General features: G+C 45.8%; 1 protein-coding gene across 1 annotated transcript; it reads right to left on the bottom strand.

Annotated features, from left to right (window-relative positions):
* Positions 1–4,903: 4,903 nt before the first annotated feature.
* Positions 4,904–17,859, bottom strand: LOC136620700 (cytochrome P450 2C14-like). Its single transcript, XM_066595636.1, has 9 exons — positions 17,665–17,859; positions 16,197–16,359; positions 13,643–13,792; positions 13,192–13,352; positions 12,213–12,389; positions 11,036–11,177; positions 7,876–8,060; positions 7,290–7,431; positions 4,904–5,345 (listed from the first exon to the last, which is right to left on the bottom strand). The coding sequence occupies exons 1-9, from the start codon at positions 17,836–17,838 to the stop codon at positions 5,167–5,169; spliced, it is 1,473 nt and encodes a 490-aa protein (XP_066451733.1). The 5' UTR covers positions 17,839–17,859; the 3' UTR covers positions 4,904–5,166.
* Positions 17,860–25,652: the final 7,793 nt, after the last annotated feature.

The following is a 25,652-nucleotide window of genomic DNA, read 5'->3' as shown; positions in this document are numbered from 1 at the left end:
CAATTAAGGAAAGCAAATGGCGAAGCCAGGAGTAAAACGTAGCTGGGTGCGTCTGATTTTTAAACGTTGCACACGCAGCCGACACGTGTCCACCGCCCTTAGGACGGACAGAGGCAGGACAAATAGAATTATTTTCAGTTTTTTTCCACCAAAAGGCAGCACTGCGTATATTCAATGAACATGAGAAGTTTAATAACTGTGCTGTGTCCCTGCTAATGTGTCACAGAACGTGAGGGTAGCAGAGTTATTAACTCTGGCAGAGCAGGTATTTTTTTTCCCAATTAAGGAAAGCAAATGGCGAAGCCAGGAGTAAAACGTAGCTGGGTGCGTCTGATTTTTAAACGTTGCACACGCAGCCGACACGTGTCCACCGCTCTTAGGACGGACAGAGGCAGGACAAATAGAATTATTTTCAGTTTTTTTCCACCAAAAGGCAGCACTGCGTATATTCAATGAATAATAACTGTGTTGTGGCCCTGCCTACACAATTCTTTCCCTGCAGTATCAATGGAGGGTGCAATGCTCTGCAGAGGCGATCTTGAGAAGAAAAAAAAAATGCAGCACAGCTAACAGCAGCCAGCACAGTACTGCACACGGTTAAATATGGCCCTAGAAAGGACCGTTGAGGTTCTTGAAGGCTACACTTACTCCTAACACTCTCCCTGCCTATGCAGCACTTCTGTCCCTAATGCCGGGTGCAACGCTCTGCAGAGGCGATTTTGAGAAAAAAAATAATTGCCACTGCTAACAGCAGCCAACACACAGCTATCAGTGGCCCTAATAAGGACCTTTGGGGGGTCTTGAAGCCTACACTAACTACCAATTCTTTCCCTACAGCAGCTCCGGTACAAACAGCACTGTCCCTCATCTAACTCACACGGCATCTGAGGCGAGCCGCGGGAGGGGCCGACTTTTATATTCGGCGGACACCTGATCACCCCAGCCACTCACAGCAGGGGGGTGGTATAGGGCTGGAACAACACAGGGGGAAGTTGTAATGCCTTCCCTGTCTTTCAATTGGCCAGAAAAGCGCGCTAACGTCTCAGGGAAGGAAGTGAAAGTAACCCGAACACCGCATGGTGTTTCTTACGAATAACGAACATCCCGAACACCCTAATATTCGCACGAATATCAAGCTCGGACGAACACGTTCGCTCATCTCTATTAGTCATCTAAATAGTGAAATGCATGAATTCAGCTGCTGAATTTTAAATCCCCGGCAGCTGAATACTACTCACAGCTGTTCAGAGCAGTTCAGGGAAACTGCAGCCTGCCGCGCTGAACTCCGTCTGCCGGGACCAGGTGAGTATATATATATATATATATTTTTTTTTATTTTTACACATTTTTGGATGAATTGCAGGGAAGGGCTTATATATTTAAGCCCTTCCCGACAATTCATCCCGCGTACGCAGGCAGCCCATTGCTTTCAATGGAGCCGGCTGTATTGCCGGCTCCATTGAATTCAATGGGCTAACATCGTTCTTTTCTGCCACAGCTGTTACAGCTGTGGCAGAGGAGAACGATCTTTATGCTGACAGGGGGGGGGGGGTCTCACTCTTGCCACTATTGTGGCTTAATAGTGGGACCTGGGAGCTTGAGATGCAGCCCAAAATGTAGCTTCTCGCCTGCCCTACCCGTTTCTGTGTTGTTTCCATCACTTTCTTGGGTTTTGCAGATTTTCACAAATGAAAACCTTAGCGAGCATCGGTCATATACAAAAATGCTCGAGTCACCCATTGACTTCAATGGGGTTCGTTACGCGAAACGAACTCTCGAGCATCACTGAAAGTTCGACTCGAGTAACGAGCACCCGAGCATTTTGGTGCTCGCTCATCTCTAGTGATTTTGCATCTGCTTACATAGGAGTACAAGGCATTGACCTCCTGCCAGAGGGGGTGGACCTGGGGGCAAGACCACCATATGTGGACTAGTGTGCCAGACTCCATTTGGCACCTCCAGCAAGTATCTGGATACTGGGGAAATATCCTGGCTAGTCCCACCGGGGTTCGGTACCATCTTGTGAGGATTTTATAGTTTAGTTCCTGTAGTTTACAAGATACATTTATTTTGTGGGTTAAGATGTACGCTTTCTTCCATGACTCCTCTGGGGGTGTGATTCCAAGGTCCCTCTCCCATTCCCGCACCAAGTCCCTATTTCTATCCTGTGTGTCTTCCTCTATTAACATCCTGTACAGTGATGAACTTTTCTGTTGCGCTGTAGAAGCCGAGAGGCACATCTCCTCAAAGGTAGACAGAGGGCGTCTTATCTGGCGTGAGTCCCCCAGGGCCCCCACGTAGTGGCGCAGTTGGAGGTATTGAAACCACGCTCCGGTTGGGGGTCTTTGCCCTTCCAGTAGTTCATGTAGTGTTTTGAATCCATCTCCTAGGGTCATGTCCCTAACCCTTAGAATCGCGCCTGTGATGGCATTTGTCAGGGGCGTGCCCTTTAAAAAGTTAGGAATATCTAAATTACCGACCAGGGGAGTGAGTGGGCCCGGCCTCAGGATCATGCCCGATTTGGTCGCTGATCTAAGCCAGGTCGAGACCATGTCTTCCATGAATGGAGACCAGCCTAGGCCTTTGTGTTTCCCAATGCCTGGGATCCATATGAGACCTCCGCCACCAAAGGGGACTGAGTCCTGTTCCATCTCCACCCATAACTTTTGGAGTCTGCCATGGAACAAGTCCAGAATCCGTTTGGTCAGTGCCGCTTTATGGTATAAGGCAACATTTGGGATACCCATGCCTCCTCGGTCCTTGGGACCGGAGAGGGCCTTCCAGTTGCGTCTGGGTCTGCTACCCCCCCCAAATGAAAGCCATAATAGATTTCCTGATCTGCGATAAGAATGATCCTGGTAAATGAATAGGCACGGTTTGGAACAAGTAAAGAAATCTCGGCAGAACGTTCATTTTTACTGCGCTTATTCTGCCGAACCAGGACATGGAGACCAGTTGCCATCTCTTGAAGTCTGCTTCTAGTGTGGAGAGGAGGGGTTTGTAATTTTTTAGAAAGAGCTTGTCTAAGTCTTTTGTGATTATTACCCCTAAATATTTGAGGTCGTCTTGCTTCCATTTAAACGGGAGAGTGGGTCTCAAGGCTTCCGCCTCCGAGTCTGTTATAGTGACATTGAGGATTATTGACTTGCTGAGGTTCACCTTAAAATTTGAGAGTTTCCCGAACCGTTTAAATTCTGCTAAGATGCTGGGGAGAGCGATTCTGGGGTTTGTGACGTATACCAGCAAGTCATCCGCGTATAAGGCTACTTTATTTTCCTTGTTGCCTATTCTAATGCCGTTAATATTGGTGTTTGCTCGGAGAGCGTTCGCCAGGGTCTCCATCACCAAGATGTATAGGTAGGGAGACAGGGAACAGCCTTGTCTTGTGCCATTGCGTATTTGTATAGGCGGCGAGAGCTGACCATTGACCCGGACCCGGGCGGATGGGCATTTGTATAGCGCCATTATCCAGTTCCTTAGTCTGGGGCCCATGCCCACACGCCCCAGCACCGCCTCCAGGAACCCCCAACACACCCTATCAAACGCTTTCTCTGCGTCTACAGAGAGCAGGCACAAGGGATCCCCGGAGGCGCGCGCCCGGGACACGAGGGCAAGTGTACTAATTGTGTTGTCCCCTGCCTCCCTCCCCGGGACAAAGCCCACCTGGTCTTTATGAACTAATGAGGGAATGAAGGATTGAAGGCGGTTAGCCAAGATTTTTGAGAAAATCTTGGTGTCCACATTTAAAAGGGATATTGGTCTATAACCGCCACAGGAAGCAGGATCTTTCCCTGTCTTGGGTATTACCGTTATTACTGCTTGTAGTGCCTGAGCGGGAAAGGGGCAGGAGTTGGTTATAGAGTTGAATGCGTTAAGCATCAGGGGGGCCAGACTCTCTGTGAGAAGCTTATAGAAGCGAGGCGTGAAGCCATCAGGTCCTGGGCTTTTCCCGATTTTCAGGGACTCTAGTCTGTTTTTATAGCATAAGTCAGGTACCCATTGCAGCCAAACAGAGGCATTATGATCCTCTCTTTTGGCATCAGCCCTCACATCTTGTGCTGCTAACCTGGGAAGAGGAAAGGTGAGTACTGCTGCTCTTGTTATTTGAGGTAATGTCCAGATGTTTAAAAACTGTTATTGTAATCCTGACCACCCAAGCTGCCACGTATTCTGGAGATAGATGTGGGTCCTATCTCTGTGACCTGAGTCTATCAGACTTTTATGGCATAGCCTATGGATCTGTCATAAAAGTGTGAGTTGAGAACACTCCTTTAAAGAGGTTTTCCACGGAGAACACTATTGATGACCCATTCTCAGGATTGATCATCAATAGTTGATCGGGTGGGGTCCGTTGCTCTGGACCCTGACTGATCAGCTAAGCGGGCACATGCTGTCAGTTCCCCCAAATACACAGAGGTCGGAGTAGCATCCGCAGACATCTCAGCGTCGACCTCCATGTAATAGCCAGCACTTGTAACTGCAGGCACGGCTCTCATTGAAATCTCCAGCTGCTAAGCAGAAGTCGGCGTGGAGACTTCTGCTGCTTCCGCTCTGACCTAAGTGCGCTGACAGCCTGAGCACGCTCAGCTGATTGGTTGGAGACCCAAGTGATGGACCCCAACCGATCAACTATTTATGACTTATTCTGAGGATAGGTCATTAATAATATTCTGCCTAGAAAATCCCTTCACTGGTGCTGCGGAATATGTTGGCACTACAGAAATAAAGATTATAATAATTATTATACAATCGTGTTTTTGTTGAGCACTTTGTTCGAGGTTTTATATTTAAGAGAAAAGGGTAAAGCAAACAAAACACATAGGTCCAGTAATACTCTTGAGGTAGGAGTTAATAGTTTTTGTAAACTTTTATTATAAAAATATACGCAAAACAGAGCTTTTTTTTTAGACAGACTTGTTGCTAGTGACTTCCTACTTGACAACCTCATTACAAATGTCGTAGTTGATAGACAGACATAAATCTTAATCTAGACGGGTTCAAAATTCTGCCCTGATTAATTTTTATAGTGGTCAGAGTTTCACTTTCAGGTGGATATGACTGATAGAGAACAATAGATTCTACTTGGCAAGATTTGGTGGAGAGCCTCTTTAAACCATGATGATGAGATACAAGATGTGTTATGCCAACATGGACTGAAAGTCTAGCTTATTTGCGAGATGTGGCACAAATCTCAAAGGGTTTGGGGGAGTTTGTAGTCCCCATGGCAGGAGAGAGGTCCAGTTTGGCTCCTGCTGTCGGCTTGAAAGTGAAATTTTGTAAAAGTGTTGTGAAGAAGAGGAATAGCTCCATTTTAGCCAAAGTTTCCCCCGCACAGCTCCGCTTACCTACAAGGAAGAGAAAATATCGAGAGAAGATGAGAAATAATTTAAGATTACAACTGAATGGAACTAAGTTTTTAACATATCTCATATAAAGCTTTGGGCCTTTGATCTGTTATATTTGACACGTTATTCCAATGGTTGTTACTGCACTTCATTAAAATGGCACTCCCAGTTTTTGCCCAGAGTGTAGAGGTCTACACTCCCTCAAGATCTCACCTGCACGATCCCTGCAATGTAACTTCTGGCAGAATAGTGTAATGTTAGGCTCCCACCCACCCGTAGCCCCCTTCGCTTTCTGGTCTGCACATTCTTCCATCCTAGCTTGGGCTACTTTAGTGGCCCAGTACATGCTTTCCTGGCCCCCTCCGTAATGTCATACATGTAATGTCTTGTGTTGATGCTCTGTGCAAAATGTCTTGTCATTCTGTTGGGTGTATTACACAGTTGCAGTAAGTGATGGGTTAATGTCTGCAAAATATGAGCTGTCTGCCTGTGAATGTATCATTTCTATCCGGTCACATGGTGTGAGAGAAGGTATAAATGTGAGTGCTTGAGAGCGGGAAAGGGGCTTCCATCTTCCATAGCTGCTAGAGAGAAAGTACAGAGGCACATAGAGGCACCTTCAGCCCTCATGTGCTGAAGATGGAGGAAGAGGAGAGGTTTCCCGGAATGTGTGTCTTGAATACAAATTGTAAGTGAGCCCCAAAGAGAGAGATTGAGTAGAGTGCAAGTTTAGTTAGTCAAGGCCTAGTGCAAAGTTACTGAATTGTCTGTGTTTCACACTTAAGCGTATTGGAGTCTGAGTCCCGCTGAGTGGAGGTACTTGTCTGAGGAGAGTCTGCGGAGTTACCCGACCCCTTTTCCTCCTCTGGAGAGTTTGCCCAGCCAGGAGCAGTACCTGACTTATAACTTGGCCTGCAGGACCGGTGTCATCCTCAGTTTCTTCGCTGACCTCAAATCTCGTGTTTTACCTGCACTAGAGTATCTTGTGAATTTATGCCTTGTACTACTGAAGTGAAGTTTACAGTAAAGGTATTTCCAGGCCCTGACCGTTCCTGAAGACCTGAGGCACTTAAACTATCTGTGGCTCATTTATTTTCCCTGCCGATGGTCATGTCTGAGGGTACCAGAACGGTGGCGTCATACATGACAAATCCTCTGCACCTGTTGCCCTTGTTTATTGGGTATCCCCATGCTGGGGGTGTCCGGAAGAGGCCCAGCATTGCCCTGGCCTTGGCTACATGTGTCCCTCCATCAAGGAGCCTGGTAAGTCCTGCCGTAACAAGCCAACACTTTACCCTCTCAGCTCCTCAACGTATGTCATGTGTACAGGGTCAATGGGCAAACATTTGTTCATTGGCTGTTCAACTTGTTTATGCAAGCAAACATTTTTGTGGGTCAGTTATACATCTCGTTGTATAAACAGGAAGATATGCAGCGAACCATCACGTTAACAATTGTTTGTCTACATGCAGATGATCATCTCGCCATGTAGACAAAAAAAAACGAGCTCTGACTGACATGATCATTGTCAGCGGGGTTGCCAACCATCCAGAAATTCCAGGACAGTCTATAAAAAAAAGGCATGCCCAGTTAAAAAAAAAAAAAAAAAATTCTTTTGTGAATTTTTTGTATTTGTTGGTAATTAGCAGGTCATTATTACTGTAATTATCATTTTCCAGCTCAAAGTAAAATTTCTGGTAATTAATTCATATCAGTAGCTGACCTATAGACACATAGACACTTATAATATTTATGGTTTTCCAATGAGTTCATAAACAATGTTGGCTGTCCAGAAGAAAAGAAAAATTCAGGTTGGCAACCTTGATTGTCAGTCAGCACTCTTTAGCATGGGCAGATGATTTGCTGTGTAAAAGTCTTTATGAGATATGTCATCTGGATTTAATGAAGTGGCCCCTACTATTAATAAAGCATTATAAGTATTACCTATTGAGAAGGGTATGAAGGCCTCGTTCTTTTTAAAATTTCCTTTGGAATCAAGAAAGTGTTCTGGATAAAACTCGTCGGGTTTCTCAAAGTAGGTTTTATCTCTGAGTGTGGAGTGCAGCAATGGGATAACAAGAGTGCCCTGGAGGGAAAAATAACAATCTGTTATGAGGTATACCCTATAGAACAATACATGATGTAACAAACAGCAAATGACACAAAGGCACATTAAAGGTGGGAGTGATCCGACTGCAGATTAGAGTTGGTATCATGATTAATGGAAAGTTAACTGCTAGTTATTTGGATATATCTTGTAGGAAAAACAAAGGACTGGACCATGAACTTCAGTTACACCTCTGGATGAAGTTATTCAAATACTCTTGGAGTCATAGCTAGCTTTTGCTTCGCTTAGGTCAAAGATTTAGTTTGCTGTCCTAGCCCAGCATCTAGATGCTCCAGTCAAGGCAAAAGGACTTGTCGCGCCTCTACTGCCACTCAGTACTCGGACCACATGACCTACTAGCCTTCACTTTTACTATATTCCTGCTTGGAGGTATCCAGTATAAAGCTGAACATTGTTACTCACCTTTGGAAAAAAATAGCCTCTGAATGTGACATCTTCAGAAGTTGCATGTGGAACATTTCCTGGTAGAATATCCCCAAAGCGCTGGATTTCATGAATGACGGCATCGGTATATGGCATTTGCTTCCTGTGCTCCATTTGAGGTGGAGCCAAACCAATCACTCTTTCAATTTCATCATGTACTTTTTCTGCCAGGATGGAGAAAAGATGTTGCTTATTATTTATGTCTACATGCAGAGCTGGTCACCAAACAAACCTTAATGTCAACCCAGACAGAGATTGTAAAATGAAAGATCTCATTTTACAGCCTACAGTAAAATTTGACTGCCATGACTATGTTATCACTAGAAGACTGAGGACTATTGATCTGTCAGTTGTAGGAGGTATTTTCCACAAAAATTGTTTGTATAAGACAGTAGTGGAGAACCTATGGCACGCAGAGCCCTCCCTGCTGGCACGCGTCACCACTGGCCGCTCACCACATTAGTGAATGCCGGCAGGAGCCGCGGCTCCCCTGCCAGCATTCACTCAGCAGCGCTGCTATCTGCACTGATCCCAGCGCACACTGTGATGTCAGTATGCAGCCGGGATCCTCCTCCCTACTCCCTCGACGTCTCCTACTTGGTTCCGCGAGAGCAGGAGGAGAAGGCGTCCAGCAGGCATATTAACTTTTTCTTCCACACTTCTGCCCTAATCAGCCATTCCAGCAACCTGATTGGTTGTTTGGTGAATCAGTCAACCCAAACAACCAATCAGGTTGCTGGAATCGCTGATTAAGGCAGAAGTGGGGACAAAAAAGTTAATATGCGTTCCGGCAGCACACTGACATCAGTGTGCACCAGCGATCAGGCAGAAGATGAGCTGTGCTTCCAGGAGTAGGAGGGGCAAGCATGTGGGTCTCAAGGGGGGGTGGGAGCATTATCATTGCTGGGGACCGTCACTATTATTACTGCTCGGGGCCACTGGGAGGTGTCACTATTATCACTGCTGGGGGGGCCGCTGGGGGGGATGTCACTATTATTACTGCTGGGAGGCCACACTGGGGGGGGGGGGGGTGTCACTATTATTACTGCTTGGGGGGGGTCCACTATTACTGCTAGGGGGGTGGGGCCCTATTATACTGGGGGCCGCTGTGGGATGTCACCATTACCGCTGGGGCTGCTGGGGAGGGGACCACTATTATCACTGGGGGGGCCACTATTATCGCTGGGGGGAGGGGGGTGTCACATGTGGTGGAAATGGGCAGGTCTGTTTCAAAATAGACAGCGTGCAGATTTCGACTGCCTTTTGGATGCGGAAATGGTGCAGAATTTTCCACAGAAATTTCCGCTGAGGACAATCTGGAGTATATGCATCTAAAAAGCAGTCAAAATCTGCCCCCGAGTCCCCCCTACGCTGGCATTTGTGGCTAATGAAATGCTGCGACGGAGGTGGCATGGGATGGCACTTACAATCATACATTAATTTGTCAGCGATTTGTCCGCTATGAAGCACAATTTTTAAAGGGTCACACGGCATATGGAAACATATCCCAGCGTGGTGTCCATCTTTGGCCGCTAATTTCTTTACAGTTCATGCTGTCTTTCCCTGGGGCACTCGTTAACAAGCCCCTCGGGGAGAGGCAGGGGCTTTGACAGGTGGTAGCTTGCCTGCAGGTGGACCGCCACCTGAATCCCATTAAGCAAGTACAAGCTGTCGCTCAAAAAATCTTTTACCTGCACTCTTGGTAAACAACTCTTTCAAGGGTGCACCTATACTCTTGGTAAACAAATCCTTTTAGGGATTCAACTACACTCTGGGTAAAAAAATATTTTGTTTTAGAATGGGTTGTTGAATTGTGGAGATGTGTAGAGGTACTGGCATCTGAGTCCCCTTTATGCCCACGTTTGTGGCTCCTGACAATTTTGTGACGGAGGTGGCACGGGATTGAAATTATGATCGTACGTTGATTTATCAACAATTCTCATCAGCATTGTGGGCTATTGCCCACACTTTCAAAGAGGGTCAGGTCCTGCCAACCCTCTGCAGTGTGTGCCTCCGGTTCCTCCTCATTCAATACGCACTTATAAATAGACATGAGGGTCATGTGGCTATCAAGCGACTGTGTGGCATGAGGACAGCTGAACGCTGCACTGGGAAAGATTTTAGTACGCTGTGGACTACTGAGTAGGCAAAGCGGTGCACCTTACTCCATCTGGGATGGGGACAGCTGGACGCTGCAGTGGGAAAAATTTCAATACGCTGTGAATGCAGACTCTTGCCTGCGTCCTGGGAGGGGGGGGGGGGGGAATTGGACAGCAATGCCAGCATGTAACATGGCAGTGGTGGAGAAGAGGCAGTGGTGTCACCCACAGGCGGTGATTGGCCTTCGTTGCACCTATTGTGCTGCTTAGCTAAGATGTGCCAGCGTGTGTGCCTTGCTGATTATAGTCTGGCCCAATTAAATTGTTAGGGGGGTGACCACCAGGCTCTTGCCTATGATTTGGTCTAATAGCGCGACCTGGGAGTCTCAGATGCACCCATGCATGCTGCCCCTGCTGTTCCCTATCCATTTCTGTGGTGTTTCCATCACTTTCTGATGTTTTCAGGTGAATCACACACCCTCCCCTATGCAGAGCATAGGTCAGCTTGAAAAATGCTCAAATCTCCCATTGACTTCAATGGGGTTCGTTACTCGAAACGAGGTGTTGAGCATTACAAAAAGTTTGGCTCGAGTAATGAGCACTCGAGCATTTTGATGCTCGCTCATCTCTAAATGTATCTAATCTATTTCTCTAACTTCCCGATATCATACAAACAGGAAATTCAGCATACGCATTCTTTAGGTCCTAAATAGGGAAAGCAAAGGGGTCACAACTCGATTATTCAATGCTAATTTCAAAAGTAAGTCCACCCCTATGTCGTACAAGCATGAAATTTAGTGCAAGCATTCTTCAGTTCCTAAATGAGAGTGGGAGGGGTGGCACATTCTGCAGAGGGACATCGGTACATGTAACCAGAGGAGAATTTAATGCTCCTATATATGTATACATATTTTATTCCTCAATTCCCCTGAAGTAACCTTGACTTCATAAAATTTTCTGTGCAAACAACACGTAAACACCTATATCAAATTAACTCGGGCGAGGACGGGTATATCAGCTAGTATACATATAATTCTTACGTTGAATTTCTGGGTGTTTCATCATCAACAAAAGTCCCCATCTTAAGGTGGTTGATGTGGTCTCCATCCCAGCACCGAACAGGTTTCCGACCAGTACAGTTAGGTTTTCGCTGTGGAAATACTCAGTAGATTCCGGCTTTCCCTGAACAACACAAAGGAACTAAATTATTAAATGCTGAATGATGTTTTATCCATTTGCATTAAATATTATGGGCTACTTAAAAGGCCAGTAAAACAAGTGTAACGGATTGGAAAAATATTGCTATATTTTCAAACATTTAAAAATTTGTAGAGACCTATATTCAAAAACAGCGCCACTGCTGTTCACAGGTTGTATGTGGTATTGCAGCTAAGGCTTTATTCATACTAAATTGAGCCATTACATCGAGAGGCTTCGTACCACTTCCGAAACAAAGATGGGCCTTGTGGACGTAATCTATCTCGGACATTGACAGTTGCCAGAAGGGGGACCAATAGGTATGTCTCTTGACAGTTTTATGTTGGTTTCCGGCATTCTGTGGTCGACCACACCATTCTTTCCAGCACAGAATGCCAGAAACAACCGGAAACCCGCAAAAATGGAAATCTATTGGTCTTAATTTCAGTAGCTGTCGAAAATGGCTGGAAAAGATCCAGGTTCCTCAACTCAATCCTGTTTTCTGGATTTCAGATTGGAGCCAGGATGAACCCCTGAACGTAAAAGTGTGACTGAAGCCTTATGCCTGTTCACTTGACTGGTGCCGAGCTGCAATACTAGTCACACCCTGCGGACATGTGTGATGATAGTTTTGTACAGAAACAGTTTGGTCTGCAGTTCATTTCTATAAACTAGTCAAGAGCGTACTGTACATGCCACGGAAGCCCAACACGTGGCTGGGGTGAAGACTTTGGAGAGAGGGATCGAAGCCCTAAGTGGTCCTTTCCATTTTCATCTAGGTTCCCCCAGACCAATTGTATTGTTAGCCAACAGGAAAATAGGAAATAAGCAAAAGCGTTAAGAGGGGAACAGACACCTTCTGGCATGGAGGGCAAAATCTGTCAACATAATAGGTGGTCCATCCTGATCAATGATGCAAAGTTTATGAGAAACCAGGTTAGAGGATTATACATAAAGTCTGCATACAGTATAATTCATTTTTAGTTTACTTATTAATAATTGTAATGGCGCATGTCTTACCTCTTGTTGTTTGGCTAGGAAGGCATCAACAAGGTTCCTCTGGTCATTTACATCCAGTTCTTTCTTCTGTTTTGTAAATGTTGCTCTTATGAATTTCTGAAACTCTCTAAAGTTCCTAAAAATTGTTCTGTGAGCTCCAGGAAGCCAATCCATCAATGATGGAAAACTGTTATACATCTAGAGGAGCACAAACATAAGTAATAATCAGTACATACACAGAATGTAATAATGAGGGCCCCTGCACACTGGCAAGAGTGATATCAGGATGTGATTGACTTCCTGATATCGCCCACAAACCTTGAAAAGCCCTAGATGTGAGGCATTTTTGCAGGGAAACAGCCTCCCATGCCTGCAGGGCTGAAGGAATCTCCTACTGTGGCTGTCACAGCCATGGCAGAAGATAGTGATCTTCTCCCATTGATTTCAATGGGGCCAGCTGCAGCAGTGGATCCTGTTGTTCTCCCATTGTTCCCAATTGAGCCTGCAGCAGCAGCGCCGGCCCCATGGAAATCAATGCGAGATGATAGTGATCCTCTGCCACTGCTGTGACAGCAGTGGCGGGGACTGATTAGGAGTTGAAATATAAGAAACATGGGCGAGCTCGCACAAAGACAGGACATGCCATTGGCTTCGTAATTTTGTGATTTCTCACAGCGCTGGGAAATCATGTGAATTCATCGCCAGAGTGAAGGCACCCTAAGAGCTATTAACATTCATGTCTTATATGCACAGCAGTTAAAGGGGTTGTATTTTTTATGAAGTGGTGGACTGCTGTAAAATACAAGACTATAATCAGGTCCTCCACTCCAATTACCATCTCTCCAGACCCCACCAATCCCCACGTGCCTCCTGGATGTTTGGGACAACACCTTTAAATCATTGACAATTGTATTAATTCCCCAATGTTCAGCTTTATGTGCAAATGTCTTTAGTCGAAACTATAAAAATGATAACATACTGTAATATATTTCTGACTTACCTGGATCCAGGGGCCTCCCACGAGTCTTATGTTTTCATTAATTAGGCCCATAAGCCTCAATATGGTCGGGTCCTCATACTCAAATCTATGACTGAGCAGTATGGTCACAATGATATTGGCCACTGCAGCGTTAATACAGGTGAGATTATCAAAGGGTTTTCCTGTAAAATTAGAAAACAATTAGTTTGAGGAGAAGCGAGAGGGAGATGATCGGCGCTACACACTACTGCACAGAGCATGAGATTGAACATCATTAGTAAAAGCAGCACCATCTGCATGCATATGGTAAGGAAGAATAGAAGAAGCACATGAGGGGTTGTGAGCGCACCACTGTGGATACCGACCCATCTGGTGTTTGCCAGAATTGCCAGCAGGGCAGTCTGGTCCTGATGGGGATCATCCAACATTATCCATCGAGCATCACACATGATTATAGACCTTGTTCACTCACCTTCATATGACTTCATCTTCTGTACTAAACACTCAGCCTCCTCAATGATCTTGTTTTCTATGGCTTTCTTGCCCATTCCATAATCTCGTAATGTTGAGAGTGCAAATCTTCTCATCACTTTCCAGTTCTCGCCATTGGAAAATACAAGACCTGAATGCAATAAATCCATATTATTCCTATTCCTAAGACATGGGAATAGAGAGGTCCAGTATGGACAAGTCCTTATCAGAGAACAGGTCACCCAATGATGAGCTGAATCCTCCTGATCAGTTGTTATCAGGATAAGCTGCCTGTGAGTTTTCAATACACTGTCCATGTACAGAAATGCACCCATGACCAACATCCAGAGCAACATTTTGTAGTGGCCATCCACACTTATTTAATAGAGAGGGATCCCTGGTGCAGGTTTCCACTCCTTACATCCATACTGGTGCCAGAGTGGGGTTCCTCGGGGGTGGGAATTCATGGATTTTGGTTTAAAAGAAAAAGGAATGCTTTAAAATAATAAAAGTATTACTACTCCCCTCACTGATCCCCACCACTCTCATTCCGATGCTTCTTGGGGATCCTGCTGGTTTCATACTCTGGTCCTAGTTGAGATGGACATGTGACTGTTGTAACCAATCACTGCATCTCTTGGTTCTCTGGTCCTTGTTGACACAGACATGTGAGCACTGCAACCAATCAGTGGCTGTAGCAGGTCACCATCGTGGTCAGTAATAGGCAGCTGTAAGTCACATGTCCATCCCCGCAGGAACTAGGAAGTACAGGGAACATCCGGTGATGCCAGGAAGTTTCAGAGTGAGAGCGGTGGGGTGTGTGTGTGTGTGTGTGTGTGTGTGTGTGGGGGGGGGGGGGGGGGGGGAACAATGAGGTGATAATCACTTTTATTATTTTAAAGCATACTAAGCAATAAAAAAATATTAGGGGTATCAAACTCATTTTATAGAGTGACACATGAGTCTTATGGTTGCCTTTAAAGTGTCGATTGTAATTGGAAGACTGTATAGTAAAGCCTCATTCACTTGAGTGTATTTGTGCAGCATATTATGTGCGCAATTTTTGCACAGGTAATACGCAGTGAATAGAACCCTTGATTTCAATAGGTTTGTTCACAGGAGTGTATGTTTTCACATATGTGCATAGTAGTCCCAGTAGTAATGGTGAACCCCATACTGGCCTCTGGCTGGGCAGCATCCCTACAAGCTTTCCACTCACCCAGCCCAAAACCCCGGTCTCACAGTGGCATCCATTGCTGAGCCTGTGACTGATGACCTTTCACCTCAGCATCTGCACTGAGTACAGGATGGCACAAACACCAGGGTAGGTTGGGGGAAGGAGAGGGTGGTGGAGGTGGAGGTCAGCGGTCACAGACTGCACTGCTGCCACCTGAGCGGAGCTGCAGGTGGGGTGAATACAATTCCTGTTATGCATCCTGCATGGTTGGCAGGCCACATACAAAGAGGTGACGGTCCGGATTTGGCCGTCGAGTCTTGTGTTTGACATGTGTGGGCTAGACAAATCCTTTAAATGATTTCAGTAGAATGTAGAAGACATTTAATTTTTCATGTGTATAAAAGTATTGAATATCTTCATTATTATTACTCATTTTTTATTTTATTATATTCTACTACTGTAGGATTCAGCAGACTCAATAATTGGAAAACAGTACAGCAAAAATCATTTAAAGTGTTTGTCCAGTTGTAAACTATTGATGGCTTATCTTTAGCATAGGAAATCAATAGCAGATTGGTGGGGTTGGTCTTCTGGGACCCCCACGGATCAGCTGTTCGACGAATCAGGGACTTTGTGCATGTATTCCTACTGCAGTGGCCAGGCTTGGTATTACAGCCAAGGTTTTAATTCACATTACTTTTAGGCCTCCTTCACATGGGCGATGCTACTCGTGAGGTTTTGTAACCCTTGTTTCCCTATGGAGCCTTTTTTTCTGTTGCATTGCATCACATGAAAACGTGATTATCTTGCGGTGCGATGCAACTATGACAGTGAGAAATCCTACTATCAAAGTCATAATCTAAGCCCTGGCTGTAGGAGAAAATAAAACATACATCACTTTAGAATCGCTGTCAGGTCGGCCGCATCTTCTCCCCGGCACTATTCTCCTTCATCTCTTCTGGCTGAAAAATCCCCGCCTCCTGAAAGCGCTGCCTCTGATTGACTGATGCTTAGTGTCAGCCAAACACAGCCAGCGATTCCAGGAGGCGGATATTTTTCAATCCCTGGCCAGAAGAGATGTAGAAAACCAGTGCCAGGGACCAGGAAGAAGCTGCAGTGGAGCCGGAGAGTGCCTCTAGGTGAAGTATACTTTTTCTTCCTGCACTTAGGGCTTATTTTCAGGACAGGGCTTTATATTTAAAGTAAATCCCCCCCCCCCACCCCCCTTTTAAAAATCCTCACATGTGAAGACGCAGAGCTTTCGCACGGACTAGCGATGCAAAAATTGCTGCGATTTGCTTGCGGTGATGCCATTTCGCCTGTGTAAAGGAGGCCTTATATTTGGTGGGGCAAAGTTAGTATAAAAGAGACCGGTTACCATTGTTCCCTGCTAACTTTGCAGTTATAGGTGTAATGGGTCTGTTGGAAAAGGCATCAGCATGGTTGATGAGCGCGTCCTTAATAGTTTCATAACCACACAGGACAACTGTTTTTGTCAAGCCTATATTAACACTGAACACCGGGCCGTACGTCTCAGAAAGCTGTGAACACAAGATATATTGTGATTAACTGCATCTATAACTTAAGGAGTTAAAGACAATGAAACTAATAGGTTAAAACATAACTTTTACCATGTGCCTTTAACTATAGGGGATTGTAAGGTGTCTCCCCTTGGAGAGCAAATAACACAAGGCTGTAGGGACCCTTATAGTCCATGCAATGCTCCCTGGGAATAAGCTATGCAAATGAGTGATGGAAGAATCCTCCACAGCACTACCTATTGGATGGAAGCTACCCTATGAGTCAATACCTGACCTTGTAACATGAATGGTGCTTTGTCTGTCATTAATAATTACTTGATAGTGAGTGACACAAAATATAAGCGCCTAGGGGTCCATTTACAAGGAATGATTATCTTTCAGTTTATCTCTTATTTGTGCAAAACTAAGCGATGATGACTCAGTATGAACACTGCCTGCGACTGAACAGCGAACGATAATTCATTCACTTATCATGTGTTGTAAAGTTTGTGCAGACTTAAAAAACTACCTAAACAGCAATTTGCCCGTGTAAACAGGCAATCGTTCATCTAGGAAGTGTCAGAGATTTGTTTCTAAAACTTTTATAATGTTATGACTAGTGAAAACCAGAATGTTTCTTGTCTTCTCTGAATTCCTGTGTCAGGTGCTTCTTTTACTGGCATGTTTTTGGTAGTGTATGACTTTAAGTTGGCAGCCATTTTGTATTGTTATGGCTATGGTGTCTGGCCTCGCATTGGCAGAAGCGGAATGGGCATTTCCAAAAATGACGACCACAACCACCAACTTGTGTATTTTTAAGTGGCTGCAAAGTAAAGCTTTGTGAAGTGCAGGACAATATCCAGTCTATTAATTAAAATTATTTGTGAGCATGTGGCCTGACTCCAGTCATCTAGTGCTACCCTGGCACTAAAGATGATCACAAGAAATCCCTGTGAATGGAGCTTCCTTCTGTGGAATTCCCAAGCGGTGATCCTGCCCGGGGTGAGCACATTCAGTACCGGTCCCCTCTTCTTCTGTGCCGACCGATCTCAGAGCCTGAGCGACCCTTTACAACTACCAAGTACATACATTTTGCCTAGTTTGCTGTGTAGAAGGTGTATTCCCAAGGAAGTAGATGCTCCCCCGTAACCTAATTGTTGTAGCTTACTCTTCTTTTGGGCTCCCATCTATCTGTCAATGTGCCTAAATGGTATTTATATGAGAATATCTCTAAGCTTTATGTGGCCCTTATGAATAGTAATGTTCTGAATGTGGCCCTTCGATGAGAAAGCCCCTCTTTATATTATTACAGAATTTGTACATTACCTCCATGAATGTTTTATAAGGCTTTGACATGTCCAACATGAGGACATTCCCAATGATCGGTAAAGGTTTTGGTCCAGGTGGGAAATTTGTGTAATCTCCTTGCTTTTGGTTCTTAAAAGCTTTGACCAAAAATAAGATGACAACGACGGAAATGAGAAGTGTGACCAGGTCCATAATGAGTGCGGGGTCGGTAAAATCTAGGGAGGAAAGACAGGACAAAAGTTATTCCTCTGTAAATATTTAAGGTAGAACTTTATATTAGGAGAGACTATGCAACACCCCAGAGGGGAAACCCTGGGCACCTGGCTAACGCGAAGAGCTGGGAGGGATAAGTGCTGTCTCGTCACGGTGGCACTTACCAGACTCTGGTCCCTGAGGGATGACACATAGCCAAGGCCAGTGCAGGATTGCAGGCCAGCTTCGACACCCCTACGATAGGGAATGCCAATAAACGGGATAGGGAGAGTAGTAGTACAAATCACTACGGATGCCACCATTCCCACACACTGGTATTCTATGCGGTGGAGAAATAAGGGACTCTCTCCTCTCACATCCACACTCCAAACGCTATGGGATGTCGCTTTTTTACCTCCATCTTCACCTACATTGAAACTGAAGGTGCTTCCATGCGGCTCCGTGTTAGCACACAGTAGGAACTCCAGAAGATAGACTCGAAATAACTCCTTTCCTGCTCTCAATCTCTGTAATGCTACATGAAGATGAGGCTGAGAAATCTGTCATCAAATAGCTGTGTAACAGTAGAGGGCGCTCCATCCAGCTGTTTCTGAGCTTCTTCTCTCTACAACAGCTGCTGACACAACTGTTCCCATATTACAGTTTATTAATGTGTCTGTATTATATAGAATTTATTTTTAATAGCCTTGTGCCTCCTGTGTCCCACCACCTCTGTTATTTTACTGATCCACCTGCTCATAGCTTGCCATCCCATGGCAGCGTGCTGTGAAGGAGAGAAGCCCTCCTATTCTGCAGATGGCTTCTTTTCTCACAGCACATGGTCCCAGCCAGACCCCATGCGGTGACAGGGGCTCAGTGCATTGGGTTGTGACATATAGTAGTGAACACCCAATGTCCCTGTCAGTGCATCGGGTCCAGCGGGAGTGAGCGCTGTGAGGAGAGAAGCCGTCTGCAGAATAGAATGGCTTCTTACCTTTATAGCGTGCTGCCAGGGAAAAAGCAGCATATGAGGGGCACAGAGCTACTAAAAATAAATTCTTTATAATACAGACACTTATTAATAAACTGCAATATGGGAACAGTTGAAGACACCTTCAGCTGTTCTATAGAGAACAGGTGCAGACACATCTGGATGGAGCGCCCTCTACTGTTATGTAGTGAGGTGAAGATAAGTTTCTCAGCTGCATCCTTACCTATCCACATAGCAGAAGAGAGGCTTTGTAAGAAAAATGTACATCATTGGCTAATAAACTTTATTGTGAAAATGCTCACAATCGCCTATTCCGTACAAGAAAAAGAGTGCAGGTGGTCTTTAAGTAAGGCATGCCGTAAATCAGGAAAGAAAAAGGTGACACATTCACTATACTAGAACCATCTAAGATTAGCAGCACCTTCAAGGAACTGAACTTGGAAGAAATGGTGTCACGCATGAGACTAAAGGCAGGTGCATAACTATAGGGGGTACACGGTTGTACACAGACCCCTGAGTCTGAGGGCCAAGAAAGTCCCCTGAACATAAGACACCAGTATTACAAATGACACATGGTAGGTGGGTTCTGTAATAGATTCTACATTGAGGTCCAGAAACTTCAAGTTATGCATCTAATCCCTGGTAGGGTCATAGTAAATCACACTACAGCATATATGGAAATGTAATCATCCGAGGAGCACAGAAACTTCATATTTCCTAAAAGAATAAGTGATCACACAAGGGAATTTCAAGTTTAGGTTTTTGAAAAGGTCTATTTAAACCAATGGAAGCTTCCACTGTCACTCTGTTAATAATTAGCAGATAAACCTAATTTTCTGGTCAGAGCCTGACAGCCTCAGCTGCTGCAGAACATCATAATACCCACCTCAGCTGCTGCAGCACATCATAATACCCACCTCAGTTACTGCAGGACATCATAATACAAACCTCAGCTCCTGCAGAGCATGATAATACACACCTCTGCTGCTGCAGAACATCATTATACATACCTCATGTGCTGTCTTACTTTGTGAAGAGCTCAGATGATACAATTCATCGCTGGAGTCTCCGATCTTCTGTTCTCTCAGCTTTTATACTCTTGGAGAATAATTAAACCACCTGATTACAGCAAAAGTTGATGCTTAACTACAGACCTGGCTCCTCCTTACAATACACTGCTGGAGGCACATGGGGAAATATGTCACTGATGTACTGCCATACATCAACCTGTTATTATGAAGATTAACCCTTCGTGAGTACAGCAGAGGTTGCCAGTTTACACTGGCCACATCCGGGCTGCTGTAACTTGTTTTGTCGCATCGATCACATTAGTAGGTCGGCACACAGAGCGGAATAAAAAGTATGTCGATCTACTTATGTGATCAATGCGACAAAACAAGTTACAGCAGCCTGGATGTGGCCAGTGTAAACTGGCAACCTCTGCTGTACTCACGAAGGGTTAATCTACATAATAACAGGCTGATATATTGCGGCACATCAGTGATACATTTCCCCATGTGCCTCCAGCAGTGTATTAAAGGGAGCGGCCGAGTTTGTAGTTAAAGGGGTTGTCCCGCGCCGAAAGGTTTTTTGTTTTTTTTTCCAACACCCCCCCCCCCCCCCCCCCGTTCGGCGCGAGGCAACCCCGATGCAGGGGTTAAAAAAGAACACCGGACAGCGCTTACCTGAATCCCCGCGCTCCGGTGACTTCTTACTTACCTGCTGAAGATGGCCGCCGGCATCTTCTCCCTCGGTGGACCGCAGGGCTTCTGTGCGGTCCATTGCCGATTCCAGCCTCCTGATTGGCTGGAATCGGCACGTGACGGGGCGGAGCTTCACGGAGCTACACAGAGCCACATTAAGAAAAGGAGAAGACCCGGACTGCGCAAGCGCGTCTAATTTGGCCATTGGACGGCGAAAATTAGACGGCAACCATGGAGACGAGGACGCTAGCAACGGAACAGGTAAGTGAAAAACTTTTTATAACTTCTGTATGGCTCATAATTAATGCACGATGTACATTACAAAGTGCATTAATATGGCCATACAGAAGTGTATAGACCCACTTGCTTTCGCGGGACAACCCCTTTAAGTATCAACTTGCTGTTAACTACAGACCCGGCCTGCCTCCTCCCCCTGAAGAGAGGGACGCTGTATATCGGCACACAGACCATTTACGGTTGTCAGAAGGCGCTCGAAGGCTGTGAGTTCAATCCCTGCCGGCTCAAGGTTGACTCAGCATTCCATCCTTCCGAGGTAAAATGAGAGCCCAGCTTGGTGGGGGGTAACAAAAAAATACCTGAAAGTGCTGCAAAATAAGTTGGTGCCATACAAATAACAAGATTTATTTTATTATTTTTATCCACAATGTTCAGATAAAGGTTTACATCAAATCATTGAAATAAAAATCAAAAGACCAAGTGCCCACAAAAAATAACCATAAACTTCACTTTACCGCATAATACCACACTCGGTCATCTGCGTCCCAATGCATGCTTTGCGATAGCTTCCTCATACCCCGCATGCCACCGAGAGAAGTTGCACTCATGCTCTTGGAAATAAGCCCTGAGCCTTCATGTGTTTCAGCTCTAGAAGTGACTCTTCCACAACACTTTTAGGGCTCATTCAGGTGATCGTATATCGGTCGGGTTTTCACGCCGAACTGATATACGCTGCCCCTCTCTGCAAGGGGAGGATGCAGGACAGGCCGGGAGCTAGTGCACTGAACTCCCACCCTCTCCCCGCCCTCTCTTAGCCCCTCACCACTGTTTGCAATGGGAGGGGCGGTGTGGAACTAAGCTCCACCCTGTCCTGCCCCTCCTATTGCAAACAGTGGTGAGGGGCAGAGAGGGGGCAGAAGCTCAATGCACTGCTCCCGGCTGTCCCACCTCCTCCCCTTGCAGAGAGGAGCAGCGTATATCGGTCGGACGTGAAAATCTGACCGATATACGATCATCTGAAGAAGCCCTTAGGTCTCATTCACACAGGCGTATATACGCTCCATATTACACACATATTTTTTATGCGCCTATTACAGAGTGCTGAATTGATTTGCATTGGGGCATTCAGACAAGTATATTTATTTTTCAAGTGGCTTTTGGTCGCATGAAAAACAACACGGCATGTCCTATTTTGTGTATCAGGGCTTATTCAGACAAGCCTGTGCGCAAATAACTTCGCCGGAACGGAACGTATTTTTGCACGAACAAAATTAGGAGATGGCGAGAAGCGGGCTGATACATCAGCGCTAGCATATCCATAGTTTTTTTGTGTTTGAAATGTCTGTTCACACTCTTGCGTGTTACACTCCTCCTGTGGAATAGAATGGTAATTAAATGCCTAATTAGGGCAGCTGTCTTCTTTTCCCTCCGTTATATACAGGGTAACTCCCTCCCCCTCCCATAATACGTTCGTCTGACTCTGCCCTTACGCACAGAAATAATCCATTGAAATCAATGGCCTCTCATTAATACGCAGTGACTACACGGGATACATGCATACTCACCGCGTATTTACGCACGCAATCGATGGAATTTGGTTCCCTTTTTATTTGCCCATGTAACTACACAGTGATTACTGCACAAAAAAAAAATCCTGAGAAAAAAAAAATCACATCCGCATGCATTAAATTGCCCTGGGCTTCTAGATTGATGGGCAGGTTGCACCTTTTTTTGTTTTACTTTCTTTAGTAACATATCTCTAGAATATAAGAAGATTTGTGGTCATTACTGTGAGAATGGAAACCGCTATTTACTCTCCATGTAAACACTATAAAGCCAGCTTCACCTTTCCTGTACTCAAAGCCATTATCTCCTGATAGATATCTTGTTCCACCTTTCCTCTAGAGGATAAACTCGTCTCACATTCTACCTATTGGTGTTACTCAATATGTTCTATGCTTACAGAGTCAATTACCCATTGAGGTCACTGGGATTGCCTAAATATGCAGTGAAGGTCAAAATACATGATGAATTAGCAGTTTTGGTCCATGAAAAATGCTGTGTATTTCATGGACTGAAACTGTGTCCACTCTACGTACTATGATGGAGTTTCTCCCCTTCCATCTCTGTAGCACCAAGCTTCCTACCTTGGAGGGTGGCTAGAGTGCCGGGTAGGGTTGCCAGGGCTGTGCCGCCATCTGTGAATGGCTGAACAGAGCAGGTTGCAGGTTCACACCGGAACTCAGAATCCAAGATGGCACTCGCTCTTTGTGCTGGCGCCACCATCTCTGTGAAACGCTGGCCACATCCTTCGGCATCCAGACCATGCTGACCACATAAAATAACGTGGTCAGCACGATTCGTCCTGTGGGCCTTGAGTTTGACACATGTGGCCTAATGGAATAATGACTCCTTTTCCAAACTTTTACACAAGTGTTGGATAGCTGTAACATTTGTATTTTTAAAGGGAATCAGTTAAAGCAGCTGTTTTCACCAAACTAAACCATCCCCAGCGCACTTTAAGCCACAAAACCACCTTTCTGGACATTTATATATAAAATTGCACCCACATGCTTAAGGAAACATACTTTTTAAAACTTCAGCACCATATGCTAATGAGAGTTGAGGAGAGGTGAGCCTGCACCGAGGGGGGAGAGCAGAGGGAGGGATTTTAGCAGCCATGCAGCTAAACTCCCTCCCATCTTCGCCGCTGCCATGGGCTCCCATAGGAGCCCATGCAGTGGCCTACATATTCCAGTCCAAAAGATTGTTCCAGGACTATCTTTTGGGCCCAACGTAAAAATGTCCGGCACTATATTAGGCTGGCCGGGCGCTTTTACGTATTAGGAATACGGCCATGTGATCTGATGCATTGGAATTAGAGATGAGTGAACACCAAAATGTTCGGGTGCTCGTTATTCGGAACGAACTTCCCGCGATGCTCGAGGGTTCGTTTCGAACAACGAACCCCATTGAAGTCAATGGGCGACCAGAGCATTTTTGTATTTCGCCGATGCTCGCTAAGGTTTTCATGTGTGAAAATCTGGGCAATTCAACAAAGAGATGGGAATGACACAGAAACGGATAGGGTAGGCGAGGGGCTACATGTTGGGCTGCATCTCAAGTTCACAGGTCCCACTATTAAGCCACAATACCGGCAAGAGTGGGCCCCCCCCCTCCCAACAACTTTTACTTCTGAAAAGCCCTCATTAGCATGGCATACCTTTGCTAAGCACCACACTAGCTACAACAAAGCACAATCACTGCCTGGATGACACTCCGCTGCCACTTCTCCTGGGTTACATGCTGACCAACCGCCCCCCCTCCCCCCCACAGCACACACCAAACTGTCCCTGCGCAGCCTTCAGCTGCCCTCATGCCACACCAGCCTCATGTCTATTTAGAAGTGCGTCTGCCATGAGGAGGAACCGCAGGCACACACTGCAAAGGGTTGGCACGGCTAGGCAGCGACCCTCTTTAAAAGGGGCGGGTCGATAGCCCACAATGCTGTACAGAAGCAATGAGAAATAGAATCCTGTGCCACCGCCATCAGGAGCTGCACACGTAGGCATAGCAATGGGGAACCTATGTGCCACACACTATTCATTCTGTCAAGGTGTCTCTGCATGCCCCAGTTAGACCGGGCTTTTTAATTCATAGACACAGGCAGGTACAACTCCCTATTGTGAAGTCCCTGTGGACCGACAGCATGGGTGGGTGCCAGGAAGCCACCGGCGGTACATAGAAATATCCCATTGCATTGCCCAACACAGCTGAGGTAGTAATGTCGTGCATAATGCAGGTGGGCTTCGGCCCACACTGCATGCCCCAGTCAGACTGGGGTTCTTTACAAGTGTACAGATGTATTAAAAACTCCGTGTGCACCCACAGCATGGGTGGCTCCCTGGAAGCCACCAGCGGTACACAAAAATATCCCATTGCATTGCCCAACACAGCTGAGGTAGTAATGTCGTGTGTAATACAGGTGGGCTTCGGCCCACACTGCATGCCCCAGTCAGACTGGGGTTCTTTAGAAGTGGACACATGTAGGTTAAACTCCCTGTGGACCCACTGCCTGTGTGGGTGCCAGGAAGCCACCGGCGGTACATAGAAATATCCCATTGCATTGCCCAACACAGCTGAGGTAGTAATGTTGTGTGTAATACAGGTGGGCTTCGGCCCACACTGCATGCCCCAGTCAGACTGGGGTTCTTTACAAGTGTACAGATGTGTTAAAAACTCCGTGTGCACCTACAGCATGGGTGGCTCCCTGGAACCCACTGGCGGTACACAAAAATATCCCATTGCATTGCCCAACACAGCTGAGGTAACGTCAGCTGTAATGCAGGTGGGCTAAAAATTAATTTGATTACACTGTAGGCGAGGGCCCACAAAAATTGCTGTATCAACAGTACTAATGTACATCCCAAAAATTGGCCATGGCCAGCCAAGAGGGCAGGTGAAACCCATTAATCGCTTTGGTTAATGTGGCTTAAGTGGTAACTAGGCCTGGAGGCAGCCCAGTGTAACGAAAAATTGGTTCAAGTTAAAGTTCCAATGCTTTTAAGCGCATTGAAACTTATAAAAATTGTTCAGAAAAATTATTTGATTACGTGAGGTTTCAGGAGGAGGAGCAGGAGGAGGAGGAATATTAGACACAGATTGATGAAGCATAAATGTCCCCGTTTTGGATGGTGAGAGAGAACGTAGCTTCCATCCGCGGGTGCAGCCTACGTATTGCTTACGTATCGCTGCTGTCCGCTGGTGGAGAACAGAAGTCTGGGGAAATCCAGCCTTTGTTCATCTTGATGAGTGTTAGCCTGTCGGCACTGTCGGTTGACAAGCGACTACGCTTATCTGTGATGATTCCCCCAGCCGCACTA

The sequence above is a fragment of the Eleutherodactylus coqui genome, chromosome 1 (genome assembly GCF_035609145.1).
Source record: "Eleutherodactylus coqui strain aEleCoq1 chromosome 1, aEleCoq1.hap1, whole genome shotgun sequence".
Taxonomy (NCBI): domain Eukaryota; kingdom Metazoa; phylum Chordata; class Amphibia; order Anura; family Eleutherodactylidae; genus Eleutherodactylus; species Eleutherodactylus coqui.
This window is presented reverse-complemented; position numbering and strand designations above follow the sequence as displayed.